Genomic DNA, 22,553 nt, shown 5'->3' with positions numbered 1-22,553 from the left:
TATTGAGGAAAATACTGCTTTTCCTTAAAACTATTTGGGAATTACTAATAGAGGACTTGAGCACTGTCACATGGGAGATGGATTCCACTTCTACTTTGCTGTTGCTCTTATTTGAAGATCTCAGAGTTCCACTGGCTTTTCAGTATGCTGTAACAGTTGTTAAAGGATTGGGCCTGCTTTTATTAGAAAGTAGTTCATATCCAAGTAAGTAGGACTAAGTATGAATGAGAAGTAAGCCTGCACTGTAGATCTGAGGAGATCAGGAAACTTCTGAGTGTATGTATTAGAACAAACAAAAAGGGGAAAAAAAACTACAGCTAACCATTCTTAAATTTTTCTTAACACAAATTCAATATAAAACCCAACAGATGATTTAAATGTCTGTCCTGCCACTGCAACCTAATTGCTGTGGACAACTGTCAGCTTTGCCCCTTAAGTTTGAGGATTTTTGATACTAACTTTAATGCTGTAAATGACATTTTCTGGAGATATTTAATTTTTCATCTGTGTGAAATGGCTGCACTCTTGTTCTTTGTTTAGATGTGTTTTTATTAGTCTTATGTAACCAAATGAGGTACTTAGATTTACTTTTTTTTCCTGTTTGTGTCCCAGTAACCTAGACAGGTCTGTTATGTCAGTTACACACCGACTTTACCTTTTATTTAAAACAAACAAACAAACAAAAAAAAACAAACAAACAAAAACACTAAGAAGGCTTTCAGACCACGACACAGTTATCTCTGCATGTGCTGGTGGTGTGTATGGTGTGGGCCCATCTTGTTTAAATGGGATCTAAACTGCCATGGCTTGCATACTCGGCCTTTCTGCTGAGGTTAGGGAGAGCTAATGGTCACTTCACATGCGAGCTCTAGGCACATTTCTCAGAACTTGGCTTTCATCCTGGGCTTCCTAGATGACTAGTTAAGATAAATAACTATTATCTTCCTAAGTCTGAGGAGAGGACGTGAGCTGTTAATAGGCCCTGGGAGAGAGCCAGGAGCAGTTACCTTCACTGTCAGCCGTTAGGTAGGTTCACGCATGGTGGTTATGAGTTAGTATGCCTAGCTTCTCGGGGACTTCTCTCTCAATTTGCAAACAGGTGGAAAATAGAACTACAGTGTATTTTATTGCTTTTGTGGATGTTAAAAGCATTAATAGAAAAGCTGTCAAATATTTTATAGTCAAATTGACTGGATTAACTGAAAATGACTTAGGAAGCACTATTTACTAGTATCTATGCTAGATTTGTAGCATAATTGAGTTACTGTTCTAACCTATCAAAATAATTTCTGAGCAGAAATATTTAACCTGTTTCATCATATTTAACACATTACACACAGCAAAAATAAGGTAGAGTTTTCAATCTGCACTGTTGCAGAGCCTTTCCAAGGGTAAGTTGAAATGATTGCTAGGCTTAAGATCTCAACAGAAACAAGTTGCTTCAAAGACTGAGTTTCTGTTGCTTCAGCTATTCTTGATTTTTCCTGCATGAGTTCCCTGTGTCATTCTGTCTTCAGTGAATTGGCCAGAGTGCAAGACCTTTAAATGTCAAGTATTTAGCAAGGAATGAGTGTTAGCATATTTGAGGAAATTCTATCAAGAACCACAGAAAAAGGAAACAACTGAATAATTTGAAGTAGTTGCCACTGTCTTCTCTCCAACAATTTTTTCGTACTTCATAAATTCTTTGAAATTGACATCTTGACACAGTATCTTTAAAAGAAAGGAAGTTACTGGACTGCAATTTCTACATTACATTTGTGCTTTGAGTACTGCTAGTCAGAATTGATACAGAGAAACGTGAATAAAACCTTTCAAACAACTGGGGAGAATCGTTCAGAAAGGGGTTAGATGCTTAAAAGTAAAAAGGCAGTCTTATTAGCAGGTTTACATAGTGAGAAGAAATGCCCTTCATTAAAAAATAAAAGGGGGGGGTAAGAAAGAAGGGTCCAAAGTATGAGTAGTAAGGAAAAAAACGGAAGGCAGGAATGTCATTTTTGAGTTCGTTCAATGGTATTTCTTTTTCATGAATGTACGCTGTTCCACATGGGATGTTTTTGTTCTCTTGTGAACCTTAGTTTTAAAGCTGACTGGAGTATCCCATTAAACATCTAAGACAAATGGTTTTTCACTGCTCTGTTTAGGCATTTTAAGGTTTGGCTTGGAGAAAAATGCATTGTTTGAGGCATGCTTTTATTGTTTTTGCTTGTTTTAATATCTGTGCTCAAAAGCAGTTTAACACTTGCATGTGTTATTTTTCAGTCATTTTATACATTCCTAAGTAGAATGCCAAGATCCTATGCATTCACATAATAAGCTAGTAGTTCCATCAGGTCTGCTCAGAGTTACCAAAAAATAAACAAGCAAGAGGAAGTTCTTCCATTAGAATTCTTAAAACTATATACTAAAACTTTTTGGTAGCTTGGGTCTTAATGATGATGGTCTGTGTGTAACTACGTTCCAAAGCTGCAAATTCAAGGGTATTCTGAAATACCTATGAGGCTGTACTTGATGGCTTGTGACTAAGTTAATTATGACAGTGACTTGCTCTGTTTTGAGTTACTGAATTGGTCAGTTCCCAAAGTAATGCAAACATGTTGGACAGTCAAGTTGTGCTAGGTCAGTCTTTTTTCTTACTCCTGCTTTCAAGTTCTAGTTTCTGCCCTGTTTTCATCTGGCTTGTCTTCTGTTATTGTTTGTTTTTGAGATGCACTGCTTGCTCACAGGAAGAGAAAACTACGCACAGAAGTCAGTGCTCTGACTTGTGGGTGTATCAGACATGGAGATTTAAAGAAGAACAAGAACAATGAACACCTCGAGTCATAAATAGGGGCACTTCTTCAATGTAGATTTAGGTAGTTCTAATAGTTGAATGCTCAGTTAATACAGTATATTGAATAGTGCTTTTTATGTATGTAGAATATGTACTTTATATAAAGCTGTTTTGAGGCATTGGAGTTGGACCTGGTATAGAAAAGTGGAGTCTTTTCCATGTCATAATCTTACAGCTAGAAATCAGAGGAGATGCTGAAGTGTAAAAAGTTGTAATGCTGTCTGGTTGGAGACTTAAATTTAAGGAAGAATCTGCATTGATTAAAAACTGGAATACATTTTCGTTGGAGTTTTCAAAATGCTTATCTCTGAATCAAATGTATTTTTACTTAAAATGATTTTAGGAGTAAAGTAGTAGACTTGCTTTGTAGTGGACTTCATGGATTTGCATACATGATAATGTCAGGAAGTGATTTTTCAAGTGTCTATATTAGCAATAGAGGTATAAAAGTTTCTGCAGTCTTATTTTGCATAACCATTTAAAAACAATCCTGCAATTAATTTTTGAACATTATTGAGAAAGTAAAAACCTTGTAAATTGGTATATCTGGTTTTGAAAACATTTGGTTCCTTCTCTAGTGATCTTCGTCAAACAAATCGATGGTATATATGTGTTAACCAATGTGTAGTGAGAAGAGGTCATTTGCTTTATTCTTGGATTTTTCTATTAAGGAGCTGATTTAGTTGTGGTTTATTGTTTTATTTTTGTGGTTTTGTTTTTTCTAAAGGGGTGGGAAAATGTTTTGGTGAAATTACTCATCCTAATAACCAAGAAAAAAAGGAGATAGCCAATTTCACCAGAATTCCTGTTTGAGCGGCCTCTGAAAATGGGGAGAAGGTGCTCTTGGTTCAGTTCAGAGCCCCCAAGGGTTATACAGCGTAAAGTATAAGATTCCAGTAGTAAGAAAAATATAATAATCCTGAGTTACAACTGCTTTAATCTGCTTTTAAGAAGATATAAAAATCTTGTGCTTCCATTAACATTTAGCAATTGCTTACTTCTGTAGCCTTAGTTCTTAGTAATTTTTGGTATTTGTTACTTTCAGTCTGTGCAGAACCAGACATGCTGTTGGTATAAACGGCAGTATATACATGAGATGTGTTTCCTATCTGATGTGACTCAGCACCATTTATATTACAGTGATAGCATCTACTTCTAACTAGGCAGAACTGCACAAAAGGACAAAATCTGAAAGAACTTGTGGCTGATGTGTGTGAATGTGCATGGAAGAAGTGATCAGTCACTGAAGATGACACAAGCGTACATAGCTGTCATTTCCTTTTGCTAGCCATGATTCATTCTTAATAGGTGTATGAAAGTTATATATATAATATAAAGTTTCGTGGAAGAATGTTTAACCAATTTAGTAATATATCCTGGTCATTCATTGCAAAGATTTTTGTGGTGCTGACTTAAAATTGCAGTTCAGAAGCATAATGGCTTATTTCTTATAGGGTAGTGTAACTGTTTTGAAAGTAGAATTGTGTTTTGAGGGCTTTGTTACAGATCTCCTTGATACAGAGTGAGCAAGTGCCTTGCGTGCACTTTGTTTTCAGTAGCCCTGAGAGAAGTCTACATATCCCTTATTTTATGGGAATGTAACAGACATCAAGAGAGATTTAAGTACCAGGAAACGTAGGGTGCAGTGTTGAAAGTAGGTGATGTGCTTTTCTACTAACTTTAGAAATTGAAGTTGTAGCTCCAACTCACTTTAATTGCAGGCTCCAAATCAGGCATACGGAGTGGAAAATAATTGGTTGTAAGAAACTTACATGATTTTTTTTTTTAGCTTAGGATAGTAGCCATGATACAGACTGATCTAGATAAGTTTTTGTTTAAGGTATGCAACGGGAGTTAGGAAGAAAGAATTCTGAAGCTTTCTTGCATAACTTTTGAGTCAGTCTCTACAATAAATAGCACTTAATTCCTTAATTTAGGTGATTTTCAGGAAAAATTTAACTTTTTTGACTTTAAAGTATGTGACACATTCATACCATTACAACTTTAGATAACCTAAGTGAGTCTTTTTTGCCATGATTGTGATTAAATGACTTGAGGCAGATGCCTGAAAGGTAGTATTATGCATATGTGAATATACATATGCATCTATTGCAAGTTAGTCTTACAGCAGCTTTGAATAAGAACATGTGAAGGTTGACTTCATAGTTTAGGCATTTTTCCCAGGGCAGAAAAACATCCTAGCACTGGACTAGTGAGAAATGTCTGCTATGAAAATGAAATACCACATCATCAGTTATCTGTTGTGTCACTTCTATATTCTGTTTTGGCCACTAGGCCATTTTATGTCTTCCTCTTTTTGCTTGATGGTCCTGGTGTTTATGCACCAGAGATTCAGGACTTTGAGAGTGCAAGGTGCTATTCACAATGAAGTATGACAGTGAATTCCTGGGAAGCGTTGGCTTTATGGCATATAACTTCTGAGCGTGTGTTGCAATGCAATGGGAAGGTAATTGAAGCAGGCTCCTAGCTGTCACCTTCCTGGAAGAGAATAGGCTGCTGAACCAGGATGTTTCAACCAGTTCACAGTGTACTTAAGAGTTTCTCAAAGAGAGAGGGAATGGCTAGAAGCATAATGGAAAGGCAGACTATGGATTTGAATAGCTCTTTTCACCATGCAAATATAGCTTGCTTAAAACATTTTTTTAAAAGTCCTGTTTACATGCAAGTTTTTTTTTATAATACCTGTTAAAGTGATGCTATCTTGTACCTTACTGTTTTAAGAAATGGGTCGTATTAATTTAGTAATATAAATACTTCTGTTTTTAAAATAGAAATTATGGAAAAATCAGGTGAAGAAGGAATGCCTGATCTTGCGCATGTTATTCGTATTTTATCTGCGGAGAATATCCCTAATTTACCACCAGGAGGTGGTTTAGCTGGCAAGTGAGTACACTACTAGAATTTCTTTTACTATTTAGCTCATTACAACAAACGATTTTAATGAAATGTTCTAAAACTTTCTCAGTGTAACAGCTATACTTAAGTCAATAGAAGTTGCTTTCTACATCTGAGGCTAGTTTACCTTTTGCACTACGTAAACATTTGTGTTACTGATTCCATTCCTAGAGGAAAGATTGTATTCTGGTACATAATGCACTAGTTCATTTCCATGGAGCTGTTAAAAAGAAATATATGTATGTGTGTGTGTGTGTCTATATACATATATAGACACACACACACACACACACACACACAAATATAATATGTATTTGCTATTAGCTATGTATTACTTCAGTTTGTTAAGAATATCAATAATGTAACTAGAATATCAAAATAGTAGTTAAGAGAATTTTTGATGTCATGCTCCCTCCACCACCAGTGTCCATGCTCCACTTCTTGGGGCATTGTATGTTTCCCTCAAACATCTTGTTTCTGTAGAAGCGGCTCATCCTTTGAAAGAGGAGATCTAAATGTGTAAACTCTGATATGGTAACTTTATTGTAGTTTGCTGTCCTTTAAAATTAAGCTTACTTTTCAAATATCATCTTCTGGCCAGTCTCAGATTGCCTCTGTAAGTTTGAATGCTGCAAAACAATAACTATTTGTTGTTGGAAAAAGAAAACGAAAGTCTTGAGCCACCACATTACTTGGGCATTAGTAATTCTGTGCAACATCTTGCTGCTGAATTTTCACAACAAGAAAGTACTAAGAAATAAGTTGTATAAAGAAGGGAAAGTGAATTGCAGGAAAGGAACATTCCCAAGGTCCTGATTTTAAACCCTCTGCAATAGCTGTTACTTCTATGGCAGCCTTGCTTGGATATTTTAATTTCTTTATAAATCACGGCCATCACTATGTTACTCAGCTTGTTCAGAGCAACAAGGGTTTCAATTATTTCATATCAAAGGTGACTGGATATAAAGATTCCTTGTTCATAAAAAAAGAAAATAAAAGACTTTCTATTATAACAAATAGCATCACTTTAGAAGCTGTAAGAGCTATAAATTTCAGGGTAGGTGATCAAAAACTGTATCCAACTTCTCTTTGGATTTAAGTGTTCACAGGAGTAATAGATTCTTCAGCAGTCAAGGTTTTCTTTCTTCAGGTCTAGTTCTGTTATGAGAAATACTCCAACCCTTATTCAGCTAGATGCAGATTTGAGTTATCTTTGAGAGCTTGTCAAATCCTTCTTGCACTTGTAGGATCGATTGACTTTGCCTAATATATGTTCCATCTTCTATTTCGAGGACATTTTGGTAGTCATGCTTATTTAAATTTGGAGATTTGCCTCACTGATGGTAAGTTTTAGATGCTGTCTTGCAGAGGAGTTTTATCCAAATTCACCTAAATCAAAACAAAAGATCCCTTATTTGGAACACTTCATCTAATAAGGCTTTTTTCCTGATGCTCATCCGGAGGCGGCCCAAACCCTTTGTCTGTGAACAAGCACAAGCTGTGTATACACCAGTGCCTTGAGGCTTCAAGTGGTCAGTGTATCTGTTGTGCCTGCCTTCTGCTTGCTGCGGCATGGTGTGTCTAGGTAAATGGCTAACTTCATTATCAGCATATACTCTATCTGAGCACAGGATGGAAAGCAGTGTCCTTTGGCTATTGTAGGCTCATGGTCATCAGGAGATTTGATTCAGTCCCTTGAATTCATTGGTCCAGAAACTGCCTCCCAGAGTTTTGAGTATTGTAGTGGGTACTGTTTTAAATACTGAAAAATTTATTTGATGCTGGACCCTAGCTATGAGCCAGTCTATTGCTTTGCCTCAGCAATCCACATACATGCAACATTCCATTCAAAAATGGAACTCTTCTGGTTTTGCTTCCATGGTATAATCATAAGAGCTTGTCACACTGGATCAAACCAAGGATCATTCTTATTCTGAGTACTGCCCCCAGGATAGCTGAAAGTAGATGCCTAGGGAAGAATATGAAAGCAAGAGGGTATATAAAATGTTTCCCCCTAAAAATGGTAGTAGTAATGGGGGGAAACATTACTACCATTTTTAGCTTTTTGTGCTCATCTTGCCTGTCTGTGAAGGTGTGGTCTTCTTAGCTGGATTTTTTCTGGAGGCACCATATGGTGTTGAAGTTGTAGTATCTGCAGTGTGAACAGACACTTGACAGCAAACCTCAGAAGTTGTAGGCACTGGACACCACGCTTCAAAAATTCTTAGGCAAGTAGTAACCCGTGTATAAGTTTAAAAGTAAGAAAAACAAAACAAAACAGCAAAACCTGTCTTCAAGTTCCACATGCAGAAATAAGAAAACCAACTAACTTCAGGAGTTCTGTAACAATAATCAAAATACAGTTTTAAATATTACTCTTGGCAAAATCTGACTCTGCTCCTGGAACTTTGCAAGGTGTAAAGTGAAAAAACATGGGGAGGGTAAGATAAGAGAATGTTTTGCCGTATTAACTCTTCACATATTCCGACATCGTGTTAAATCCCTAAAGATCATGTTGAAAATGTATGAAGACACCAAGAGTGGGCTTCATCTTAAGAGACAGGTTGAAGGCCAACCATGTAAATGTTCTGAAATCTTAATTGTGCTCAAACCTCTTTAGTTCTCAAAGTTTTTTAAATCCATTATTGTTATGCTCATATATTTTTTTAAACTTCTCTTTTTAGGCGTAATATTATTGAAGCTGTGTACAGTAGACTGAATCCACACAGAGAGAATGAGGGGGTAAGTTTCCATTTTGATTTCTACACGTCTTTGTTAATGAGAACATCTAAGTAGTGTCATACACTAAGCAAAATGGTACATCACTGCTAGTAAAGTATTATAAACCCATAGTATGTATTGGACAATACAGTTTAAGTTGACCTTGTTTTGGATGGATCTGATATGGAAGAACTTCATCCTCAAAGACAGCAATCTAATTCTGGCACCCAGTTCTAAAAGACTTTTAAAACTTTTAATTGACTACTGCTTTTTCAGTCACACCTCTGAAGCAACTATGTAGGGTTTTGTTGGTTTTAAACGGTAGTTTACTATGGTCAAAAATCATGGTTTTCATATGCCTTACTAGCTATTCCAGAAATCTAGTAAAGGAGAGGGCAAACACTTATTGCTGTCTTCTTTCTGTAAGTGTAGAAGACCTTGGAACACTGAATATAAAAGATAACGAGACTCACTTTGACTACTCTTTTGAAGTGTATGTTATCTTTAAATATCCCATGTGCGGTGGTCTGAAGACAGTGTAAATTGCTTTCAGTTTATTAAGTATTTATGTTGCAATACGGTTTACTGTAGTTTTACACCTGATTTTGGGTTATTCATAGTAGTATTATAAAGAGTAATTGGTATTCATACCACTAGTAGTAAAATTTATCGGAGAATAAAGATGTTGGAAAACTGATTGAATAACTAGAGTAGTATATTGTAAAGGACTGAAAAACATCATTGTTGGTACATGTGCTGAACTAGTCTGCGAAGGTACTGCTCATCTTCTGGTAAATCCTTCATCATCAGATTATTTTTTTTTTTCCTGAGATGACCACAAGGCTCTCAGTCACATAGTCATTATAGTCACTGGTGTGTTACGGGGATTATTTTTAAATACTTTGAAATGATTATTTGCATATTCACAATCTTAGCACACCCAATCTTACCACAGTTATCTTGTGTTCTTTCCCAATATGTTTCCTTTTGGCTACCTATTTTTGGCTTATTCTCTTAAGTCAGAAAGCTTTTACAGATGCAAGGGGACACTATTTGAAGTACGAATAGAGAAGAAATCTCTAATTTACTTTATCATGGAGGATTTGCTCCTTTTTTCTTTTTCAAATGTGATGGAACTATAGGTTTTTTAACTTTCATCAAACTGTACAGCTGTACCCCAAAACAAGTTAGTGGTTATACTATTCAGCTTGCTATCTTAAGATAGCTACAAAATTTTGTTGTTTGCAGCTTCTTTAGTACTTCAGGAAGCTCTGCCTGCTCTTGCTCTTAATACTTAGCCTTAACTTTGTTCCTTCTTGGGCGGAGGTTTAGTTGAAGATTATAGCATGTTTTGTATTTTTTTGTCTAATGATAACTTTCTGGAAATGTCATTAGTGATGTATGCTTTCAAAGTCCAGATTTCATTCGCAATAGCTATGCAAGTTTGCCTAAAGCCCTAACATAGAGCATGGCATCCTTTTTGTATGTTGGCTCCTTCCAGGAAAGGTTTTCTACATAATCTGTTATAACTTAATAATAAAATAGGGTAACTGAACTAAATATACAAAGTAAATACTCAGAAAGCAATATAGCTTTGGACTTCATTACCATTAGAATCACCGTGTATTTGTTTGGAGTCATCTTAATTTTTTTAATATGGAATGCGAGTACACTCCAGTTTATTTTGTAAACTGCATCTTCTGTTGCTATTTAGTGCAAATCTCAATAGTGATTTGAATGATGTGTTTTAGATGCATTGAATCAAATTATAGCTGCCACTTTCCAGTCCCTTTTTTTCCCATTCTAAGTGATTCTGACCTAGAGCCTAGAGTTTGAGAGGAGGCTGCTGCCACTGGGTGAAGGATGCAATTCCTGTTTGCGCTTTCTGAGCAAGCAGGAACTGTTTATTTTTTTGTTCATGAGAGCAGGATGAATCTTGCGGGCCTCATCTGAAGTGACCAAAGCATGACTGCCTTGCTTGTCTCATTTCAGTCCTTGGTTCTAGGTATATATGTAGTGATCTCATAGTCTTTTCAAATGGATGTTTAAGTGCACAGGAGGGGCAGAAAAGGGAAGGAAGCTGTTCAGTTAAGCAATGTCTACACATTGTGATAACGTTGCTACACATCTCACATCTAAACAGGAAGCAAAGGTAGGAAGGAAACATACTGTACATCCCAGTGATGACATTTCCAGCGAGGCTGTAAGTTATAATGCTTCTGTTCTAAAGCAGTATGAAGCAAGAGTGCATCTTCATACTAAAAATTACACACTGGAGACAGATTCTGAGTCTGCAGAGCATGAAGGAGCACTGACGTGAACTTGAGAATCTTTTCCCATGTGTATTTAACAGCAAACATGTGTCTGTTAGAGTGTGGGTGTAAGGCATAATACTGCAGTTACTAACTTGAAAATCTGCCTGTGGCAGTCATCTTAATCTGGTGATTTTATTTAAAGCTTTTTTTTTTTTTTTTTTTTTTACCGTTTGGGGAAAAAATAAAGTAGTTGTTAAAATATTAATGCATGTGAGTAAAAGTTGAAAAGCAAGAAAGAGAAGCTTGTGCAATTGAAGATAAGTCTTCCTTCTTAGAGTTTACTTTTTAGTGTTGAACAACTTAAAGAAGTTATTGAGAGTTACTGTGAACTGGATCATAATAGCTTGACAAATAAGTTCTTAGTATATAAATGAAAGCCAAGATGTTATCTTTTCTAGGTTAGGCTGTTTTTTTTATTGGCACTACACATGTATCTATTAGCGTTGTGCTTGGCTTAGATTTTTTTTGTCATTGGAGCTTGTGATTTGTGGAGTAACTTCAGTTGTTCACGTATCCGTTCTGTTATGTTTATAGTCTGAGAATCTTTAACAAGTGGCCCAAGGAAGTAGATATTGTGTAGAGTGAGAAACTATGGGGAGTAAAAGAGTCTTTACTACAGCAGTATTCAGCAATTGCTAGTGTAGTTACAGCAGTCCTTAGAAGTTGTGTTTTTTTTTTTTTTTTTTTTGACATGTCACTACAGTACAAGTAGTGGACAAATCTGGGGCTGGAGAGAACCTTGCATTGGGCTCACAAACTGCAACTTTGGTGTTTCAGCAGAGGGGCTTCTGATACGGTTGTAGTAACTTGTGCTCTGACAAGTGTGTGTGAAATCACAGAAATCTGGTACATACTGGGGCTTGCTGCTTTCAGATCTTTGAATGGAATTTAAAAGAACTTGGTAGCTGTGTAATTGTTATCAGTGTAATGTTAGAGCAATACCTAACCCCTTAAGGTAGTCTAGTTTAAGTGTAAAGTACACTTCTGTTAGAAGTATTAAACTTTCTCTGGGGACTCTGTTTCTGGTGCTTTTTGTGCTCCTAAGATTAGTTCAGTTAGGCTGCTTGGATGTATGTGTAACCTTAAAAATGAGGAACAGTGTTAAAGTTACAGTGACTATGCTACAAGTTTCAGTGGCGTTTGTTTAAAGCCACCTTTGTGTTTGAGTATCTTGTTTGAGACAGGCTATGTTTCTCTCCTGCTTTTACTAATACTGTATTCTGGCATTTGCTAAATCAGATCATGTGGCACTAAGGGCTGTGTTGTTTACATTAAATACAGCTTCTTGTCAGCACTGAGTTGAATTAGAACATGGAGAAAGGCAAAGGGGAGCTTGTACAATGACCTTAGTTTTCAGGGCTTTTGAGGGACCTGTTCTACCCAGATATCATTTGAGAGAAATCTGTAGTAGTGTGTAGACATAGTGTATAGTGGGTGTATAGAGAAGAAAATACACTAGTAATTCTTGTGTGTGTATATACATATATATACACACACACACTTGTGTATACATATACAATGTGTGTGTGTATATATATATATAAGCAGTCTCTCTTATCTATTATGTTTCTTGTCTGCTAACACAGAGGGAGACAAGGGAAGCACAAAATGGACCAGCATCAAACATATTACAAAGCAGGATGCAGGTTCAAATAACAGCACTAACAGCACTGTTATTTTGGTTCGTAATAGCATTTGAGTTGTTTAGGAGTCTTGGCAACGCTAGCATATTGCTTATTGCATTTGTTCTTTAGAGTTGCACAGGAGCAAAAGTATTCACCATAGCCTGCCAAAAGGACTTCAAAGATTCTGAGTATTGTGGAGTGGGCGTATGTTTGCTAATGTCAAAACCTCAGAGTAAAGTTGATGGGACAGAGGAATTAAATCTGTAGTAAAATTTTGATGCTCTGAATTTTCACTGAATTTGTGCTTGTGAGGCACTAAAACAGTCCCACTTAATGCATTAAAAGTATATTTTTTAACTTGCTTTTCCTAAATGGGCTCTTGAAGATCTGTCTGAATGTGAAAATATTGGTACATGGCAGTCACAACATCTCAAACTAGGACCGGGCAACCACAGTGGAAATACATCTGTACTTACGCAATGAATTGAGCTTAGAGGGATAGCATTATATACAGTAATGCTTTCACCTTTGTGGTGAAATTGTCTCCTTTCAACTTGCACTTTGCTAATCGGTCTTAGGGCTTCAATTCCAGCCACAGTACAGTATCCAAAATCTTACTGAACCCAGGATACTGCCTTAATACTGCTATTTAGCTTGAAAACGAGCAATTGCAGTACTTGTAGCTTACGAAGCTTTTGGACTAGATAACAATAAAATGAGGTCAGCATGAGAAGAAGGCAGTCTGGATTTTGCCTCTGTTGCAAAATCTGCCAGCTTCGAGTGATCTAGTTCCATTTGTCTAGCTACATAACTTGTTAGATATTAATAATTTAAAACATGGTATTCCCTTAAAGCAACAGTATTGCTGTAGCACTTTAAAGTTAAGATATTTAGTATTGATTTCAATGTGCTGTAATAAATACAGAAGCCGATTGGAAACAAACACACCAAAAGAACCTGACAGGAACAAAAAACTTGAAAGCTTGTAGCCAAATACATGCTTGCAGAAGAGACCTACTTTCCTTAATCAGTGTGTGTTATTCAGGTTGTGTGCTGTAGGTCACTAATTTTGAATTTAAATGGCTGTTCCTGTGAATTTTTCAATGCAGTACACATCTGCTAAAGCCATCGTCTTATGTTGTTTAAACCCCACCACTCCTGGTGCTGATAGGTAGCTGTTTTTATCTTTGTTGGCAGCATCATGCATGTGGAAATCAGTCTTTAATATAGAGGGATCATCTTCTAAAACACATTGAAGCATTTATTTCGAGGTGATGCTTCAACTAAATTGTTAGTGGCAGGGAGTTGCCTGTTCTTTTTTGTAAACTTTTCACAGAACTGTGTTGCTGTCAGCTGTGTGAGAATTCACAATTAAAAATACTGACCTGTTGGCTTAAAGAAGCTTAAATGTTCAGATTTCATTCATTTCAAAATGACAGTTGTGGAGAATATCTGTCAAAAAAGACCATTTGAACCAAGAAGGAGTTAATGAGGTGGATGTAGCATGTTGACACTGTCTGTCTCAAAGTAAATTGAAGTTATTAATTTATGGAATGATACCTATTAAAACAGTGGTTTTATATTGTATAAAACATGAATGATACTGTTCTAAGATGTATGTTGCTAATAAGTGTTTTTATACTTAAATTAAATCAAATCTGCTATTTTCTCAGTCAGAAAACTTTTTTTTTTTTTTTTCAATGTCGTTCTAAAATACCCTAGTTTAACAACTCATTTTTTTTGGGGTCTTGAATCTTAAAAAAAGGACCCTGGCGAAGCCGAGGAAAGTGGAACACAGGGAAAATTGGTGGAAGCACTCAGGCAAATGAGAATTAATCATAGGGGGAACTACCGCCACCTTCTGGAAGAGATGCTGACTAGTTACAGGCTAGCTAAGATACAGGGAGAAGAGTGCACTGCTGAATCAGCTGCAGCTTCTACTTCAGATAATGATGCTGGACCCAGTGACCCTGTACCAGAAAACCCCACAGAATCTGGGAATCACCTTGCTGAAATGCAAAGCTCAAGTGAAGATTCAGGGATGAATGAGATGAGCGATAAACAGACATAATCTCTTTGTTTTATGTAGTGGATTTAATGCTTCTCCTCACTTGGCGATTTTCCTTTGTTTATATCTCAACATTTGTCACATCTATTCTAGAAGTCTGTTTTCACTTTTGGATATCTGTACAGATTGTTTACATAAATATATTTTTCCTTAGAAGTTCAAAAGCTATGGTAAATTACAGTAGTTGCATCTTATGTTATATAGCAACCAGGTAACTTTTGCCTTGAGGTTTTTTCAAAGTCCTCTGATGCCAACAATAGGAACCTAATATGCTAATGCAAAAGTAAATTAAAGAAAAAAACAACAAAACACCTTGTAAGTAAATTTTTAAATAACAGTTTTGATTATATGTTTGCTGTTGTAAAGTAATTCACAACTTAATGGTATCTTCTGTGCAAATTAATTGAATGACCTGAATATTTCCATTTTTCCCCTGCATCATAACTGCATGTTTGTACTTGAATTGTGTATAGTTTATATTACAAGTAAATTACAAAACATACCACATCTTAGTTTGTCACTTTTTCTTCTTGAAATGTGTACCTTTTATCCAATTTAGATTGTATCCACTGTTCATAAATACCTATTTTCTAGATGACTGTGTTCTTATTTCCCAGGTTGTAGCATAACATTTATCCAGAAATGAAAATGTACTTAGAATTAGTACCTAGTGTCAAATTTTAAGAGTATGTGTTTAAGTGAAAATAAAGAACGTGCTGTGGAATAACACCTGTATGCATATTGACTCTTTTAAGCAAGTAATAAACTTACTTTGAAATGCCATTATTCTGACATCAAAACTTCTCTCATAGCTTCTGATATTAACTCATCGTGATGTTCAGTATTTTCTACAGATCTTTTTGTAATTTTAAGTTTGGTACACTCCTCATTAATCCTCTGAGCAATGTCTCTCAATTTCAAGTTAAGCATCAGCAATGTAAATGAATAAACTGGCCATTCTACCTAAGTTTACCTTCTACCAAATTGTTTTCTTGTCTTTTGGTGTATGACACATGTATGCACATGCATCTGGGTAGGTCGGTGATCATAATGCTTATTTCCAATAGTGGTAACTGATTTGCTAACAAGTTAACTCTGGAATAGTTAGTTGTGTCAGAATTCAGTCCTTATTGTAACACTTGCGTAAAAATATCGTTGTTCAAAATAGGTACAAATTTCACTGCCTTAATGAAAAAGAGCCTGTGGGAATTTCTGATGAACCAGGAATACCTTAAGAGTTAAGTTTTAGTACTCTGTAGAATTGTATTTTGTATTCCATAGATGTAGTACTATCTATTGATAGCTATGATGTAGTACAATTTTAGGTATTACTTAAGTCTTTATGTTAAAATAGCTTTACTGGGTTCATGTTTCATAAAAGTGAATTCTCCCATGTAGTTGAAGAGCCAAGCATGTTTGTGTGTGAAAGTGGGCAGGTATAAAAAAAGGAGAATGTTGTTTTTATGTTAGTGTTCTGATTAATTATGCCACTTAAATCCAAAGTGCAGCAAAATGTTTTCATTTGTATTGGTGAGTAGTAATATTTCTCCTCTTCTCTTCCTGTAGGGTGCTGGAGATCTAGAAGATCCGTGGTAGCCTTACAAATCTGCTAAAATGCTTTTGATTCTGAAAGGGGGAAAAAACTTTTAAATCTGTTTTCTTCAATACAAGGGAAAAATTCTGGTGGATTTCCAACATTTTGTGAAATGGGCAGAAAGATATTAGAATTTTCCATCATTTGTTCATTTTTGTGTTTTCTGATATTGCCACTCTTAGCATTGCCTGTACTACAGTATTTTTACCAGCCTCAGGCATACCGATTACATCTGTAATGAACTCTGGCCCTAAAAAGGAAGGAAGGAGTGATTCTCTCAGCAGATCAGTGTATGTACCTGAGGTGCGTGGGATTGTAGTTGTACTCTGAAGATACGCTATGGTTAAATGAAATTACAGCACACAAGCATGAGAGAGTACAAGTAATTCTTTGAGACGTTACTTATTTCACTTTACTGAGTTGGAAGGCTTTGCAGCTCTGTGGCTTGGAAGTGATTTCAATTGGGCAATATGCTATCAGATGTGTATTATTATTTTTTTTAATTTTCCAGTTTTACCTGTATTACCAGACCGTTAGGTTTCCCTGCGGTGTCCAAATTGTGATACGTTGCCTACTGCTTGCTTGGAGATAAGTGTATTTGGCAATAATATATGAAGATTCTAGGCATCTAAAACCAGTAAGAATTTTACGCATGTGTACAACACACCCTTAAACTCTTGCTAGAGAAAATCTTTTAAAACCAAACTGATGAATTTATAGTTAGTAGTGACTTGCTTTGACATCTCTCACAGCTGCAGGTTTTTTAAAAAAATGCTGAAAATTTGCCTTTATTATAATGTAAATTGTGATTATTTTGTTCTATATGTGGTTTTCTATAGTTTTTGATTTTTTTCAGCTTAAGATACAGACAGAAGTCTTGTGTAATATGGGTATAATTTTTAATTGTTTGCATTATTTTCAAAGTTCAAATTATCACTTTGAGATTACTATAAATACACTTAAAATTATCTATTTTAAATTAAGAAAATATTAGAGATATTTTCATGGGTTCAATGACCTTTCATTTTATAAGCAATGGGCATGGTACAGAGTGGCTGTCATGTAAGGTACTTGAAGATTCTTAGTTTAATTCTATTTTTGCAATAACCTTGACTTTTTTTTTCTGACTTCTTTGAGTTGTGCATGTAATGAGTCCAGTAAATGCTGAAATGGGGAAGAGTAAAATATTTATCTAAAGTAAAAGCTATTGGGGAGGGGAAACAATGAATGTATCCATCTGTACATGATTTACATGCTGTGGATGCCTTGTAAACATTTTCCTATTTGTTTAAACTGTGTTTCAGCGAGGATGTAATTGCCCTTGTGTGTAGTTTTAAGCTAATGACAGTCATCAACTGGTTTTGTGTGAAATGGAATTCATGGTATTTTTCTGTAACTTTATCCCCATGGTGAGTCTGTAAAAAAAAAAAAAAAAAAAAAAAAAAAAAAAAAAAAAGCTCTGTCATACCGGTGCCGAAGGCCAGCTTTCCCAATCATTTTGATTCACTGTGTATCTGATTTATTTTTTTTTGGTCTAGAGAGGATTATTGCCACAGTATATTTTATTTATTCATTAGATTTTAGCCTTGTAAGTTAAAGTGTTCTAAATGATGATGTTAACAGGTATTTGTCCCTTTACTGTTTTTTTGGGGGTTGTTAAAAGATAGGGAATGAAGAATGCAAAATGGTTTATTGTTCAGACTGTCCGCTCTGGTCCAACCCTGTACTGATAGTACCTTCCCAGTATGATATTGTGATGTTTCATACAATACAGTGAACATAACCAACTTGTTATCTTCAATAAAGGATTGCTAAAACAGCGTGATATGCTTTATATTTTCTTGAGAAGGATTTTTATCATGGAAATACAGGTGTTCTATATAAAATAACAGGATTTATGAAGTTTCCCTTCTTGTATAGCCTGGCGATGGATGTGTTTTTGTTACAGGGAGTGTGGTTCTTTGTCACAAGAAGCCACAAGTCTCAAAGTGGGCTTCTCTGTGGGAGACAGAACAGTACGAACAGCATGTAAAGCTCCTACAGTAAATCCATCCGAAGCTCAGCTGAAATGAATCCTATTGCAGCTACTGGACGACATTTCTTTGAAGTCTAAATATTCAAATTAATCTTAACTTTTAGTCTATTTATATATTTAGGTTCCTTAAATGTCTGAGGTTAGACTTCGAAAGTTTTGCAGTGTTTTGGGGAGAAATAGTTTTAATGCAGAAGCCTCACTTTAAAACTTTTTACTGATTTTATTTATTTTGCTTATTAGTGGAGATGTTTAGCTGGAGGAAAAAAACAAAATACTGTGTTACTGACATTGCACAATCATAATGTGTTTGAATACTTAGTGTTATTGTGGAATGGGTGTGATCGGACAACCTGTAGGTTTTTGTCTGTAAGTTCACGACACACGTTTGTTGGATCTGCTTCTGATGTGATGAGCTGCAATTTTAACCTTGTTCCGCTGTATTAAGAGGTCTTGTACTCCATGGGCTCCAGTCCTGTGAACACTTATATGTGTAGTTTCTTTCCATCAGCATGGATGGTCTCCCTGAAATAAAAGGGTTTATACTTTTATAAGTATTTATTGTATAGAAATGAAGCATGCACAGAGGTTTTTCAAAGAGAAGGACCTTGGAGAAGGACGTGCACAGCTCAATGAAATGTAAATCAAGACTTCTATTTGTTCCTTTTAAGTAGCACTGCTTTTAATTCATGCATACACTGGGTTTCTAATTCTAATCATGTATCCAGTGTAATCAAAAAACTGTTCAGATTTCAGCAGCCTGGAGGAGAAGGAAAAAAAAAAAACACACACTCATTTTCACTTGGTATTCTTAGCATGAGAAGTCTGAGATGTTTGATAAAATTTTGTTCCTGTATTTTACTATATGCTGCAACCTGTCAATTTTAACATTTGGTTTAAAATCATGTTTTCATAGTTCTATTGCCATCTGGTAACTAACATACTTCTGTAGAGCACTGAGAGTGGGATGTGTCACTTCCACCATGTCTTCCTGACATGTCACATTCAGCCTGAATCTTCATTTTTGTGAACACTCCTGTACCACAGACCATGTAGTCTGTGTCAGTTCTCAGATCTGCTCTCTGATCTTGAGCAAAATAAAGGATTTAACTGATCATCAATAACATATTAAATTGAATAAGGAATAAAGAAATGGATGCAAATGAAAGGTTAAGTACTAAGTCTCCTCTTAATAGAGTGAATCTTCATATGTGTTTTTTTTAAGCTTGCATGCAAACCTTTGCAGGACTTGGCCAAACCATCTGTGCTTTTCGTGATGCTTATGTGAACTGCTGCTGCTATTTAGGTTTGGGAGTTTAAAAAACAAAAAGGAGAAAAGGAAAAAAAAATGTACATTTGAAATAGATGTCAATTCTTTGAGCACACCACAGGCTAAGAACCAAGCTTTAGAAAGCTTTTTTTTTTTTTTTTTTCTTCTGGAAGACTGTCTGATGCTATTGAATATTAATGGCTCTTTTCTACCTAAATAGAAATGTAGCTCTTTCACTTTGTCCTATTGCTAAAATAGCCATAAGCTGTGAAACTGGTTAGATACTGGGTCATTTGGGGCTAATGTGGTGTAAGGGATGAGGAACTGAGTTAAAATATTCCTAGTTCTGGCTTGCTTTGATTCTAAAAAGAATTTTTTGCATGAATGAATGCGTAAGTGTAGTAGTGAAGTATTTCAAATGCTGAAGGAAAAAAAGACAACTTCATTGCTGCCTGACATGAGGTATGAGGTTCTGGAAAAAAAAAAAAAGAGCTAAGCACCTTTTTACTCCATCGACTAATTCAGGTTTTGTTGGTGTAAACAGCAAATTTTAGATTTGAGGGTTGTTGTCTGAAGATATGTTGCTTTTAGGTCTTTACAACTATGTTTAGCTCTAAATTGAAAGTTAAGTTGGAGAGAGGTAGCTCCACTGGTGCAGGCGAGCAGCCACACAGGATGCTCCCAGACATGAAGACAATTTGACAAAATCACGTAAAGGTAACCAGGTCACTGAGCAGTTGCAATATTATCTGTGTAAGTATGCAGCTAGCTCATGCACTTGAAACTGCCTGGGCTCTCGTGCATCTTTTGTAATGCTTGGCTCAGCTTGACAGTGATCTGTCCTGCTTTTATTCACTTGGACTGTTGCTGTACAGGTCTGACTTAGCCGTGCTTTGCTTGTGCCTTTTCATATTCCCCTCACGACTGCTTTGCTGTCAATCGCATACAAGCAACTTCTGCACTGTAGCATGACTGCACCTCCTGCGTTCAGCTCATCGCTTGGCGTTGTCCCTCACTTCTTGCGCTGACGTTGTTATTCTTTTAACCAGGGCTGCTGTGCTTTGCTCTTTACATATGAAAGGTGAAGTTCCACCAAATACCGTATTGTCTTCCTTCAAAAACCTCCACAAAGCTCTCCTTTGCAGGGATGCATGGGTATAAAGACAGGCTAGCATTACTGAGCGCTTCCGACTGCGTTGGGGAGTGCTTCCTGCTTCTGTCCTATGCTGTCCGTACTGGTCTATATGCAGCTTGAGTGGGAATTTTCTGAGGACTGATAGAAATTCAAGACACATGAGGGTAGTTTTCTAGAGGAGGAGCAATTCCCCATCAGTTTGGCAATCTTTCTGTGAAGGCAGTTTTCCTTGCTAATAAAAAAAAAAGCAACACTGATGCCTTCTGAAAACTTGTGATGAATTGAAACGGGGATGCCGGATGTAATTTTCCTCACCTGGTGTATCAAATCTGCTTTGGAAATGACTGTAACCCTGATTCTGCTTTCCCAAACTGCTGGAATTTAAGGTGAGTTGGGGAAAGGTCGAGGCTACATTGTAGTAGTGTTTGGTACTGCAAGGGCCCTGCCCTTGATCTTTAAACAAGATGGGAACAATCCAATTTTGAAGTCCCCTCATCAAGATCTTGGAAGTCCATCTTGTCTGTAAATCAAATAGTGATTTGTATGGCATTTTTAGATAACTTCAGGATTCTGGCAGGTAGCTAAGGGATGTTATCAAACAATTATTGTTCAGAAAAATTCTATGCAAAGTTAAGAAAATTACTAAACGAGGTTTACTTTCATCACTTCGAAAGAGCTGCAGGGCTTCAGTGAAAGAAATTGTACAGAAACTCATAGAATGAACATTCTGCCTCTTAGGAGGTAAAACACCACTTTTAGGAGTTTAATCTAGAAAGGATAGCACCAGAAATACTTGGAATTGGAATTGTTATATTCCTTGCAAGAACATTAATTTCTGATTGAGAAATCTTTTTTTTTTATTTTTTTTAAAAAAAAAAAAAGCCTGCTAAGAGAAACTGGTGAAACACCTCTCTGGACTCCAGTTGTATTTCAGCTACATTTTCAGTTTTCTTCATGAACATGTACTTTGGTAAATATCCTACTCTTAGAAGTCATTTGGAAAATTTTAAGCAAATGCATGCATATTGAAGAGTCTGATTACATTAATGAAAAAAAATATTTCCCATTATTTTTTATAAGGAAACTTCAACACTGTCCCCATCAAATTCATTCTGCATGTATATATATATATATTTATTACTATTTTTTTTGTCTCGGCAAGTTGCTCACATGCAAAAAGGTGGATGTCTGCTTCAAGTCTTGGACAAATAATGCACAATACTTGATCCTTTCTAGGAGGAACTGGAAAATGAACAGATTTTTTTTGATCCCTTATTCAACAGTCATCTTCAGTTCATAAACACATCTAAGTTTAATGATGCAATAAGGATTCTGACCTTGGTATGTAAGATTCTGACCTCGGTATGTAAAGCAGATGTTTTTCCAGTGTGTTTAAAATCAAAGTGTTTCAGTTCTGGGAGCAGGGAATGTGCACACAATAGTGAAACTGAAACGAAATACCTTTCCCAGTGCTCCTAAATCTGCATTTAATTTGGCAGGATACGGTTGTGGGAAATACTCCACTAATGCAAACAATCTGCACGGCGGTTAGAAGCGTGGTGTTTTATCACAACTTGTCAGTCTCGACTTTTAGTCATGGGCACCTTTTTCACAATACTGGGTTACAAATTCTAGGATGGGGAAATACGTTATGTATTTATCTGCTCATTCCTACTCATCTTTACCTTTAAAACATTCAGGTACTGTTGCTTAAGAGATTAGAGTTACTGTATTTAACTTTCTTCTCAACTTGTTAGGGGATGGAAAAAGGGCAGATAACAAAGTGTGTGAAAAATAGCAACAACTATTTTGTATGTAGTTAAAATATTTCAGGTGCTGATTCTGGAAATGGAATGGGAAGAAGAGAAAGCACGTTGACACCAGAAGGAGCTCTGTTGAGTCTGAGTGCTGTTCTGCTACCTGAGAAGGAAGGAAAGCACTCACACAGCTCCTGCTTTTCCTCATTATTTTTACATAATGTTAGTTTTTTCTTTTGATTCTTTTGTGTGTGTGTGGCTTAATGAAATACATGTTGATTTGCTGA

At 36.1% G+C, this 22,553-nt stretch overlaps 1 protein-coding gene across 3 annotated transcripts in view; it reads left to right on the top strand.

Annotated features, from left to right (window-relative positions):
• The window catches only part of PPM1B (protein phosphatase, Mg2+/Mn2+ dependent 1B), a 56,815-nt gene extending 38,918 nt beyond the window's left edge, over window positions 1-17,897 (top strand). The window contains exons 3-5 of one of the 3 annotated variants that reach the window (XM_035320578.1): window positions 5,626-5,737; window positions 8,434-8,491; window positions 16,045-17,897. In XM_035320578.1, the coding sequence (XP_035176469.1) occupies window positions 5,626-5,737; window positions 8,434-8,491; window positions 16,045-16,074 (200 nt within the window). In that variant the 3' untranslated portion in view covers window positions 16,075-17,897. Of the gene's footprint in view, window positions 1-5,625; window positions 5,738-8,433; window positions 8,492-13,607; window positions 14,107-14,175; window positions 15,917-16,044 lie in introns of those variants that run through there. The other 2 variants (XM_035320575.1, XM_035320577.1) reach the window with 2 other exon arrangements.
• The last annotated feature ends 4,656 nt before the right edge of the window (window positions 17,898-22,553 follow it).

Source organism: Oxyura jamaicensis, chromosome 3 (genome assembly GCF_011077185.1).
Source record: "Oxyura jamaicensis isolate SHBP4307 breed ruddy duck chromosome 3, BPBGC_Ojam_1.0, whole genome shotgun sequence".
Taxonomy (NCBI): Eukaryota; Metazoa; Chordata; class Aves; order Anseriformes; family Anatidae; genus Oxyura; species Oxyura jamaicensis.
Note: the sequence above shows the minus strand (reverse complement) of the source record. Positions and strands in the feature narration are given on the sequence as shown.